Here is a 12,915-nt window from a genome sequence, read left to right as displayed (position 1 = left end):
GTGGTGTGTGTTTGCACGTGTGTGTCTTCTACCTTGTTGTAGTTGCGTGCGGCTGACTCCTTGTTGCCGGGCCGCAGGGCCTGAAGCTGGGCATCCAGTATGTCCAGCAGCTGTTCCATCAGACGCACTGACGAGCTGACATCACCAGCGTGGATCCGCCCCCGTGTGTGGTTCACCAACTCCCCGGCTATGTTGGCAGCATTCTCACCGCTCTTTATCTACACACATAGAGACACACATTTCCACCACTGGGTACTACACAGAGGAGTGTGTGTTGGGGGTTGCTGATGGTTGAGAGTGGTAAGTTGAGGGTGCGGAGTAGACTTACGTTTTTTTTATAAAAATGCACTTTAAATATACTCAATAAAATAGTTGTAACTCAATTATCTTTAAATATACTCAATAAAAATAGCTATAACTCAATTATCTTTAAATATACTCAATGAAAATAGTTGTAATTCAATTATCTTAAATATACTTTAAATATACTCAATAAAAATAGCATTTCCATTATCTTGACCTTAGTGGCCTTTCATATGACTAACTATAGAAAGTGGAGGATGAAGAGTGGATGCATTTGAATATGGGTCTAGTTGAAATTAGTCATTCTAATGAGTGAAAACCTTAGTGATATGGTGGTGATGGGTTTTAATCAGGAGAGCCTTGGAGACATGCTAATGGCAGTGTGCATATGGACACAGAAATCCAGGGCCAGAGGCAGGGCCAGAGGCCCCCAACAGAGGGACTAGTAGAGGTGGAGGTCTTACCTTCTGGGCTACCTGGTTGACCCAGGGAGAGGTGCAGTTACTGAGGTCAGGGCCCCGAGGGTTCCACATGACCGGAGCCGCCAAGCACTGGAACGATGCGATGCCTGGGAGGGCCAGAGAGGAAGGGAGAAAGGGCCAGGGAGGAAGGGAGAAAGGGATGGAGGGAGGAAGAGAGGGATGGAGGGAGGAAGAGAGGGAGGGAGGAAGAGAGGGAGGGAGGAAGAGAAGGATGGAGGGAGGAAGAGAGGGATGGAGGGAGGAAGAGAGGGATGGAGGGAGGAAGAGAGGGATGGAGAGAGGAAGAGAGGGATGGAGGGAGGAAGAGAGGGATGGAGGGAGGCAGAGAGGGATGGAGGGAGGGAGGAAGAGAGGGATGGAGGGAGGAAGACAGGGATGGAGAGATAATAAGCATTAGGTATTGGGCAATTATAGAGAAATGGATTTTAAAGAGAAAAGGAACAGGGCAAAGAGTACGACAGATAAAAAAAGAGTAAATGAAATGAACTTTAAATATGCAATACTTTGAGTGGTTCGGCGGAGGAGAGAAAAGAGAGGGAGGAGGGAGGAGGAAGTGTGTATGAGAAAATGGGGCAGAAGTGAAAAGGTTAAATAATGGTGTAGGACAGAAAGAGAAAGAACGAGAAGGGAGGGGTAGGCTTTCAAACGAGTTGGCTATAAGAACGTGGCTTTAAAGGAACACAAATTAACACAAACGTGCGCTACACACACACACACACACACACACACACACACACACACACACACACACACACACACACACACACACACACACACACACACACACACACACACACACAGCCCCCCCCCACACACACACACACACCGCTCCACTCACACACACACCAAAGACGGCACCATCAGGCATCGTCTCTCATCTGCAAGAATAACACCTCAAGGGAGGGACCTCCCGGCACCCCTCGTTTTCAGCTAAGTTTTCTGTTTAGTTAGGAGAGTTGAGAGAGAGGACAACACACTGGGATCAACCAAGGAAGGGTCTTTCCACTGCCGCTACACAAACAGCTCCATACAGGGAGCACAGATTGGGTTTGAAATCTCTGCCAAGACATGGCAATCAAGCCAGCTGCTAATTTAGCATTACTGTTGTTGTCAGAGATGAGAGAGAGAGAGAGAGAGAAAGAGAAAGAGAGCGAGAGAAAGAAAGAGAGAGAGAGAGGGAGAGAACACAGTAAAGCAAGAAGAGATGGAGGGGGGCGTGGTGGTAAAAGATATTCTATTCTTTTCTGGAACTCGAGAGGGATATTTGATGCTTGCATGTTTGGAGTTATAGAAGCATGAAGGGAGGTGTATCCTGTTTTGTTCAGTCTTTCATTTCATTATTCCACACTTTCACTTGGCTATCCCTGTTTCGCTGTGAGACGACTCTTTCATTTGGAGAGGAGAGGAGAGAAGGACAGGCTTTTATGTAGAGGGAGTCCTCTGGGACCCAGCCTGCTGCTGAGACCAACAGTGGGACAGGAGAGGAGAGGGGGAGACAACACAGCCAGCCAGGGGAAAAACAAGAGCTGCAGCACAAACACACTGAAACACTGGAAAACACACACACACACACACACACACACACACACACACACACACACACACACACACACACACACACACACACACACACACACACACACACACGCGCGCGCGCGCACACACACACACACACACACACACACACACACACACACACACACACACACACACACACACACACACACACACACACACACACACACACACACACACACACACACACACACACTGAAACAGAGACACACTGGAAAACACACACGTGCACGCACACTCACACAGAAATACACAGAAACGAAGAAAAAAACACACGCACATGTATGTACTGTATATTCACACGTGTACTTGAGCGCTTACAAAAAACTAACAAAAACCACAGACACACATGCACGCACAACCACACACCCCAACTCAAATAACCACACACTCATACATACAGGAAACACGGTAATAGTCAGTCCCCACCTAGTGATCCTTTAGGACAGGGGCGGTCCACAGTCTCTCCTCTCTGGGTGGAGGGCCACTGCACCCCTCTGGCCACTCTGGACTCACACACCTGGAGCTCTGGGCCCTGGACGGGTGGGCGGGGAGGCCGCCTGGTGACTGGTACGGTGGCTGTGATTGGCCGCAGGTCAGGGCCCTTGTTGATAGCGCCAATGGGGTGAGAAGTGGGGGCCAGGGGGCGGGTGGTAGCAGGGCTAGAACTGGAGGTGAAAGGTCGGGCTGGAGTGGTGCTGGTAACCTGAGTGGTCGTCAAAGGGCCTGAAGAGAGAGAGACGGGGGGGTGATTTAGTTTAGTTTTAAAACACATAATAAAGCACATGTATAAATAAAATCATTGAGGATGACAAAATAAAGTCAAAGATATAAATAGGGAAAACGAAAGTGAGAGACAAAAAAAGGGAAATAAAACAAAAGAGATGGAATGAAAGTGGTGAGAGGGGAATAGAGAAAGACAAAACCAGAGCATGAATCAAAGAGAGAAAGGCACGTAAATGTTACATCTCTCACAAGTTCAGTTCAAAAGTTCTCCGGATGATAATTATGGCACAAACTACTTTTGAGCATATCAAAGCTTAATACATCTATATATGACTCTTTCAGTGTTCCTATCACTACCCCTGGAGAGGGGGGAGGGAGCGTGCACGGCAAGAAAGGAAGAAGAAAGGAGGATGTCAATTATTGATCAAATGTATATGACAGAAGTCACTACCGACATTAACAACCAACTTTAATGCACCCATAAAAGTAACACATCCCAACTACAAAATCTCAACTGATCAAACACCCACTCTCCTCTAACAACACTGGGACAAGACTGTCTGTCTGCCTCTGTCTTTCTCTCCTCTCTTTCTTTCTTTCTTTCTCTTCTTTCTTTCTCTTCTTTCTTTCTTTCTTTCTTTCTTCTCTTTCTTTCTTTCTTTCTTTCTTTCTTCTCTTTCTTCTCTCTCTCTCTCTCTCTCTCTCAGGGCCAAATACTAACTCCAGATAGGCCTGCATCGCTAAAATATTCACCCAAAACACAATGGATAATTAATCTGAAAAAGCAAGGTACGTACAAGAGGGCGAACAGGTGGTGATTTGCATTTGTGCAGATGTCCCACTACAACTGACATTAATGGACAAATTATACCAGAAATAAAGGTACACTGTACACACACATCTCAGGACTCTGCGTTGACTCACCGGTGGTGGGGTCCGGTGGTCCGAACTCCAGCGGGTATCTCAGAACATTATAGTTGTTCCAGATGTAGAGCTGGTTGTCTCTGGGGTTATAGTCCACAGAGGAGACGTACTGGTAGGGGTTAGGGAAGGGGATGTGGACGGGCTCCTCCCGGGCTCGGTTCGTGTTGTAGGCGTAAAGGATCAGGTCCCCGCCGGCCTCGCTGTCGTCGTCCTGGTAGACGCTGCGCACGGCGTAGAGCACGCCGCACGCCATGAAGGCGTTGGATGCCAGCCTCTTGTCGAAGCTGGTCTCCCAGGTGCCCTCGAAGCGCAGGGTGTACGGGTTCACCTGGGAGGAGGGGGGGGGGGGTGATGGTAACCATAAATATATCTCAAACTACAGAAGAAACTGTAGAATATCAGCCATTCTTAAACTCTCAATCCTGGTGTTATGGTGATAAACACAAGAAAGTGTATTAATTAAATAAATAAATAAACATTTAGGCCTACTTTAGTTGAGCTTAGAAATGTCCAGTCCAACTCCACCCCCCTGTTACACTCCTCCCTCTTCTATTCCCTCCATCACCCTGTTACACTCCTCCCTCTTCTATTCCCTCCATCACCCTGTTACACTCCTCTTACACTCTTCTATTCCCTCCATCACCCTGTTACACTCCTCTTACACTCTTCTAATAACTCCATCACCCTGTTACACTCCTCCCTCTTCTATTCCCTCCATCACCCTGTTACACTCCTCCCTCTTCTATTCCCTCCATCACCCTGTTACACTCCTCCCTCTTCTATTCCCTCCATCACCCTGTTACACTCCTCCCTCTTCTATTCCCTCCATCACCCTGTTACACTCCTCCCTCTTCTATTCCCTCCATCACCCTGTTACACTCCTCCCTCTTCTATTCCCTCCATCACCCTGTTACACTCCTCTTACACTCTTCTATTCCCTCCATCACCCTGTTACACTCCTCTTACACTCTTCTATTCCCTCCATCACCCTGTTACACTCCTCCCTCTTCTATTCCCTCCATCACCCTGTTACACTCCTCTTACACTCTTCTATTCCCTCCATCACCCTGTTACACTCCTCTTACACTCTTCTATTCCCTCCATCACCCTGTTACACTCCTCTTATACTCTTCTATTCCCTCCATCACCCTGTTACACTCCTCTTATACTCTCCTATTCCCTCCATCACCCTGTTACACTCCTCTTATACTCTTCTATTCCCTCCATCACCCTGTTACACTCCTCTTATACTCTCCTATTCCCTCCATCACCCTGTTACACTCCTCTTATACTCTTCTATTCCCTCCATCACCCTGTTACACTCCTCTTATACTCTTCTATTCCCTCCATCACCCTGTTACACTCCTCTTATACTCTTCTATTCCCTCCATCCTCCTCTCCTCCACCCACCTGGCTGACCACCAGTCGTCCGTTGTTGGACTCTGTGGCGTAGATGACCCACAGCCCGTTCTCGTCCACCGCCAGGTCGATGTCGCTCTTCCCACCCCAGCGGTAGGGCGATGTGTCGTGGTAGTTGGCGTTGGCGATAATGGCCTCGCCGCTCTTGATGCGTGTGCGCAGGTCATACTTGACCATGTTGCGTGTGCGCTCCTTATTGTAGAACACGGCGCCGTCGTATACCACGAAGCCTGTGCCATCAACACGGTTCGGCAACCTATAGGAGGGGAAGAAGTGGGTGGTCAGAATATGACAGGAGAATCAATAACCCATGAGCTTTTGGGCTATGACCGGCTCATAAGCACATGTCCAAAGAGACCAACAGTATGATCCCATACATTAGAACAGTGGTTCTCATACTTCTCCATCCCATGGAGCACAAGAAAAAACATTTATTTCACTAAATTAATTGGACTTCACACTGACCCCTGAGGTGCCCCACCAGTGGTCCACAGATCACCACAGGACCCCATGGAACCCACACTGCCATTCACCATCCATCTACAGCAGTATTCAAATAAATCAATGCAGAGGCAGAGGGATTATTTGATGTGAACTGGCGGGGGGGCAGAGGCGGTGCTCACTTGTAGGTGGTGGTGGCGCGGTTCTGTCTGAAGTCGTCCCAGGAGGCGTACTCATACAGCATGTCGGTGCGGTAGGGAGTCCAAGGCATAACATAGAGCCGGTCACCTGACTGCAGGGGGTCCTTACACCATGCCCCCGACTGATGCTCCGCCTCCTGCAGCGAGCTGGCCGCCTGTACCCGCAGCAGTGTGCCCGGACACACAAAGACTGGAGGAGAGTGGAAAGAGAAAGAGATGGGGAGAGAGAGGGTGAGAGAGAGGGAGGGAGGGATGGATAGAGAGAGGGGGAGAGAGAGAGAGAGAGAGAGAGAGAGAGAGAGAGAGAGAGAGAGAAAGGGAGAGAGAGAGAGAGAGAGGGAGAAAGAAATAGAGAGAGCGAGCGAGCGATAGAGAGAGTAAGGGAGAGAGAGAGCGAGCAAGAGAGAAAGGGAGGGAGAAAGAGAGAGAGATGGAAAGTGTGAGAGATGGAGTGAAGGGATATAAAAGGAGCAATGTAAGATAAAGGAGTATATTAAGGAGATGATGAGGGGGAAACGGAAAGAGAGAGGAGATGAGGAAGAGGAGTGGGGACAAAGAAAGGGGTAGAAGATGGGATGAGAGTATCGTGGGGAAAGAGACAGAGAGATGTTCAAGATAACAAGTTTGAGATTTGAGGAGAGGGAGACAGAAAACAAAAGAAGAATGGGGGAAAGAGAGAGATAAAGACAGAGAGAGAGAGACAGAAAGAGCGCGAGAGAGAGAGCGAGGGGAATGAGGTGAGATACATTATCAGATCAAAAATGAAGGAATACAAAAATCTAATTTGCTAAATATCAGCATTGAGGCCTAAGAGCTGCCTGTAGTGTTCTGATAAATGGTAGATTCCTAGCTGCTGCTGCCCAGATAGGGTATTTCATCTGATTCATCTTGGCCTACTTAAGGTTTTATTGTGCATGTATATTGTAAGAAGCTCAGTATTCCTGCTCTGTGGTAGGAAATAACAGTATGAGTTTTAGAGTGTTGTATCAGTACAGGTGGTTGGATCTCAGTCAAGAGTAATGCCATGAAGTCCGGGGTAGAAAACAAGAGTCTGGCCAGGGTCCCCTTCTTCTGTTGTTGCAATCCATACTTCACACACACACACACACACACGCACACGCACACGCACACGCACACGCACACATTAACACATGCACGCACACACACACTCCCCCCTCCCCCGACACACACGCACACACACACACACACATTCTGCCTCCTACCCTCCTTCCTGTGTCTCATAGGTCTCTCCTGGAGGTCACCCACTGGGGACTGCTGTAAATTGGCTGGCTGACGCACTTTCTCTCTCAGCCAGATAGTGTCTGACCTGGGACCAGAGGACTGTCAGGTGGGGTGGGAGGGGAACCGGGCGGAGGAGGGCGGGGAGGAGAGGTATCTATGGAAAAAAGCTGCTGGCATCAACAGCACGGTCACACGGTGACATCACAGGAGACTCTGTGAGGACGTGAGAGCGACGGAGACACTACAGGGACACTACAGAGACACTAGAGATACTACAGGGACACTACAGGGACAGTACAGGTACACTGCAGGGACACTACAGAGACAGTACAGGTACAGTACAGGTACACTGCAGGGACACTACAGAGACAGTACAGGTACAGTACAGGTACACTGCAGGGACACTACAGGTACAGTACAGGTACAGTACAGGTACACTGCAGGGACACTACAGGTACAGTACAGGTACACTGCAGGGACACTACAGAGACAGTACAGGTACAGTACAGGTACACTACAGGGACAGTACAGGTACAGTATAGGGACAGTACAGGTGCAGAATGAAAGAGCTGAACAGAGGACTCCCAGTCTTCTCTGAATACTCAGTTATGTATGTGTCCTGGCCCCAGCAGCCCAGCCAGTCAGTGTGTTGAGAACAGAGGAAACTCACACTGGTCACGTTATGACTGAACTGATCCGTGGTCTAACTGGTCCCTGCAGGGGCGTTTAGACAGTCAACACACACACACATGCACATACACAAACATTGCTGCCAGATTTACTAGGATGGAACTAAGCCTAGGATGCTACATCCTTGGAAATGCTACACACCGTAGGAGATGGCAGCATTTCTGAGAAAGGAACGTTTAGGGAAAATGTGTTTTATTCCTTAACGTGCCTCTCTTTTTATGGTTTGAGGAAATGTTTGCTGGTCACAATAGTAGTATCAATATGTTATGCCTCTCTCTCTCCACTGGTCACACACTGGCTGAATCAACGTTGTTTCCAGGTCATATCAATGAAATGACATTGAACCAACGTAGAATAGATGCTGAATTGGCGTCTGTGCCCAGTGGGAAGTTTTAGTCTCTCAGAAGTGTGTGGCTGTGTGCTGTGCCTCAGTGATGATACTGCTGTTGTGTCTGAGGGGACTCAGCAGGGATGAATATCTTACGTCAAAACATGACTCAAATCAAGCCTGGGCGTAAACAAACAGACATTGAATAGAGTGGCTTCACAAAGGGACTGTCATGCTCCATTGTTAAAACAAGCAGCCGAGGAGCTACAGTGGTTGATCTAACAATGGTTTCCAGCAGCAGGGGTGTTCTAGCGTGCTGGGGAGCCCCATAGTTATTAGCGGTATTAACGTAGGCAGTGGCACCCCCGTAGAGTTGAAAATATTTACATTGGTACAGCCCACTGGTTTTGGGGAACCCTCAAGGGTCAATATGCAATCTGAATGCAGTCCTTATTTACAGCGACTTTGTCAGGTATTCTTCCCTCATCTCTATTTTATAACACTTCCAGCAATCCTATAAAATACAGAAGAAAAGTAGCTCAGGGATAAATGGCTGAATTCTATTAAGCTGTGATGAGGATGAAAAAACAAACAATAGCATCAAAGTGAAGAGGAGTAGAGACATAAAGAGCATGCAGAACAAGCCACTGCATGTAGCTGAGCCATAAACAAAGACAGAACATCGTCCTGCCTCAAGGTAGGATAACGGACAGACCAACACAGGCGTGCTACTGTCCTGTCTCTAGTCACGCACACAACAACACAGACATGCTACTGTCCTGTCTCTAGTCACGCACACAACAACACAGGACACTAGACGGACAAGCAGACAAATGGACGACCTGCATTTACAACCAACACAACCAAAAAGGGTATGGTGGGAGTCTATATCTGAAAAGAGTCCATGACTACTGTACAGACCAGCCTTGGATTACAGAGTCCTAGGTAATAAAAAACAACTGGCTGGTGCAGTGCATTGTCAAGGACTACCTTTAATCCACAATGCTGATTCATATTGGGAAAGGAAAGGGGGATACCTAGTCAGCTGTACAACTGAATGCCTTCAACTGAACTGTGTCCTGCACATTTAACCCTCTGAATCAGAGGTGCAGGGGGCAGCCTTAATCCACTTCCACAGTGCCTGGGGAACAGTGGGTTAACTGCCTTGCTCAGGGGCAGAACAATAGTTTTACCTTGTCAGCTCGGGGATTCGATCCAGCAACCTTTCGGTTCCTGGCCCAATTGGGTTCTCTATGTACGGTGAATCACAAGAGGTTTAACAGGTATTTATGGGACAAATCATTGATCCCAGTAATATATTAACAGCACCACTACCCTGAATCGGCTTCACACTATACAGTAGCATAGTCAGCATTACTGTATAACTGGGTGTTGCAGTAAAGAGTAAGGGCTAATCATCCTATGTGTTTCGTCCTGTTATTCTCTCTGTCCCTTTACAGTCTACAGATAGTAACTCTAACATGGCTCTCTGGCTCTGCTTATTCTAATTAGCTGGGTGTTGGGTGGGCTGGCAGGGCTGGTGTCAGTGGGGTTCATCACTGGACTGGCCTCCCAGGCGTTCACACTGAGCTGGCACTGACACACACAGACCAGAGGAAAGAAAGAGAGAGCGGTTCACTCGCACACACACACACACACACACACACACACACACACACACACACACACACACACACACACACACACACACACACACACACACACACACACACACACACACACACACACACACACACACACAAAAACAAACAGAGGGAGCCGCTCCGCTCCACACCCTGCCTGGGAGGCTTCATTAACTCTGACCTGTTCTTTCGGCCAGCATGCCCTCTTCCTGTTTATTCTCTCTCTGTATAGACAGCCTGACCTCCCAGGCAGCCACACCCTGCTAACACACACTACCACACAGCCTAGTATTATTAGGACCAGCACTATATGAATTAGGTATTAGGTATTAGAGATGGATATGAGGTATTAGGGATGGGATATTAAAGATCGGACTAGGTATTATCCTAGTCCGGCCTAGAACAGGTTAGCCTGAGTCATATTGAGCTTCTGGGATTAGTTGAGAAGGTTAGATTAGATGAAATAGATTTTTAAGAGCCGTGGAAATCTGGTCTGGCAGGATCAGAGCAGTCCCGGTCCAGTGGGACCACACCACTAGGCAGTATAACCAAACCTACTGTACTGTAATACAACTTACCTTATCAAGGATTAACAACCAACCTTCATGCTTTTATCTGCTGTGTGCAGGGGTACATCCCAAATGGCACACTATTCCCTATAATGTGCACTAAAGTAGTGCACTATATAGGGAATAGGGTGTAAATTGGAACGGGCACTATATATTCTATTGTCTACACTTTACAGCAAAATACTGCCATGAAAAAATTATATGGAATTAATTTATCAGCTGTTCCCGGCACAAGACAATAGGTCAACAGTGACCGTTTCTCGTCAATTTGAAGCTGTGGCATGAATATGATGAAAGGAACAGAATCCCCTTTGAAATGACAGATACTGTACCTTACTACCTTGTTGGGAATAATAATGACAGTTTTGACTGGTGATATAGAATTACATCTAAGCAATGACAGCTTGCTGAGATCATACTGTGTGCCGTTGTGGGCAAATCATTTTAACCCAGGGACTGCTGGGGAATATATTTCTAATGGTTATGTTCATATAAAATCTGTCATTACATAATGTATTATAATAAAGCAATCATATCATTCTACTGTGATCATAACGGGGTATAGAGTAATGAGATATAGAGATATCTCAATGGAGACTGTATGTGTTTCTAAAATGGCTGTGGTCTTGTTGATGTAATGTGAGGCCATGGATTGATATGATTGTTATGTAAGACACAGCCTGGCATAGCCCAGACCTGACCACATCTCTCCCACAGTAGTTTCTTGAGACATCCTCTAGAGTCTAGATCTTGGGTTATCTATGTACGTTAGAGTGTCTGGAGAAATGCGTCCTAGAGTATCCCACAGACAGGTTATGGGGAGGTGATGTACAGCCTGCCTATCCCAGGGTCATGGTCATTAGGACACACATAGTTTTAAAAAGTGTTGCAATGGAAACCAAAAATGAGCGTTTCTCATTGGACAAGTCTAGGTAGTTTCAGTCTGTTTTCTTCCGTTTGGTGCCTAATGAACAGGACCCAGTAGCCCCTTGACAGACCTGGCCTGGCCATGGAGAGCCTGCTGTTCTAATTGAATCCCACACCTGTTCCTGGCAGGTAACTGCAGCCAGCAACCAGCAGGGGGCACAATGGAGCGCCATGAAACCCCTCCTTCAGCATGGACACTTAATCGTCTGGAAGTAAGAGTACATCTGTGAGTGTGTGTGAGTGTGTGTGTGTGTGAGTGTGTGTGTGTGTGTGTGAGTGTGTAGGGTGCAGGTGCGTGTGTGTGTATCGTTACCCGTGAGCATGTTGGTGTGTGTGCGTGCGTGCATGTAGGTGTGCTTGAGAGATAGCAAGCGACAGAGAGAGAGAAGGAGAAAGAAGGAGAGAGGAGAAAGAGTAAAGGATAGAGTGAGAGTGTATTTTGTGGGTGTAAAAAAGAAGAGAGAGAAACGGAGAAACGGAGAGAGTCAGAGGAGTCAATAGGTTATTTCCTGTGAAATGAGAATAAGAGAGGGAGTGAGTTAATTCTGTGGAGGAGTGAGAGAAAGAGAGAGAGAGAGCGAGGTGGGAGTCCCAGATTGTGTCCTGTTCCTTTTGGACAGCAAGGGGGTCAAGGCAAGGTAGTCAAACAGAATACTAACTCACACATACACACACACACACACACACCTACACAGACACACACAAACCTACACATACAGACACTCACACACATATCCACACACCACACACAGAAGGAAGGGGCTGGCACTTTTATCAACCGTCATGTTCACTTCAAGACAAACCCCTTCACTGAGACCAATAGCAGGGCAGCAGGGCCTGGGTAGAGAGAGAAAGTGTCCATTGAAACGTCTTATCTCCATGAGAGGTGCACTGACACACTGAGTGGCAGCACAGGTGGTCCTACTGACAGAGCTTCACAGCTACAGTACACAGGACACCGCCTGCAGGTACGGGTACAGCAATGGAGTGACACTATGACAGGCCACAATTCCATGTCAATTCAGTCAATTTAGGTAGTCAATGGAAAATTCTAAGTCCAATTTTCTGAATTTTGGATTTTTGAATTTTGGATTTTCAAAAAAATGTAACATTTAAAATTGGATTTTCAGTTTACTTCCTGAATTGACTAAATTGAAACAGTATTGACCCCAACCCTGCTGAGCTACTGTAGCAGTAGCCAGCACCCAGCCAGTTTCTTACTCTCTTCATCCCTCTACTCTCTCTTTCTCTATCCCTTCCTTCCCCAGTGAGGGCTGTCCATACATCTGCCTCTGGCTGTGTGTTCTATCTGTCCATAAAGGTCCTGACTTATTTCTATTCATGGCCACCTGCCTGTGCCAGAGCTCTTTAGCTTTAACAATGTAATGACTTCTCAATGTACAGTCAGTCAGTCAGTTCCCTATCTCTCTCCTCTCCCTCCCTCCC

At 47.3% G+C, this 12,915-nt stretch overlaps 1 protein-coding gene across 3 annotated transcripts in view; it reads right to left on the bottom strand.

The window, feature by feature from the left end:
• LOC129845465 (adhesion G protein-coupled receptor L1-like) overlaps positions 1–12,915 on the bottom strand; it is a 118,233-nt gene that overhangs the window by 44,146 nt on the left and 61,172 nt on the right. For 2 of the 3 annotated variants that reach the window (XM_055913409.1, XM_055913411.1), the window contains 6 exons: positions 6,053–6,260; positions 5,421–5,685; positions 4,011–4,338; positions 2,790–3,086; positions 768–871; positions 33–218 (listed from right to left, as the gene is read on the bottom strand). In XM_055913409.1, coding sequence (XP_055769384.1) covers positions 33–218; positions 768–871; positions 2,790–3,086; positions 4,011–4,338; positions 5,421–5,685; positions 6,053–6,260 — 1,388 coding nt within the window. Of the gene's footprint in view, positions 1–32; positions 219–767; positions 872–2,789; positions 3,087–4,010; positions 4,339–5,420; positions 5,686–6,052; positions 6,261–7,293; positions 9,983–12,915 lie in introns of those variants that run through there. The other variant, XM_055913410.1, reaches the window with a different exon arrangement.

This window comes from Salvelinus fontinalis, unplaced genomic scaffold (assembly GCF_029448725.1).
Source record: "Salvelinus fontinalis isolate EN_2023a unplaced genomic scaffold, ASM2944872v1 scaffold_0313, whole genome shotgun sequence".
Lineage (NCBI taxonomy): Eukaryota > Metazoa > Chordata > Actinopteri > Salmoniformes > Salmonidae > Salvelinus > Salvelinus fontinalis.
This window is presented reverse-complemented; position numbering and strand designations above follow the sequence as displayed.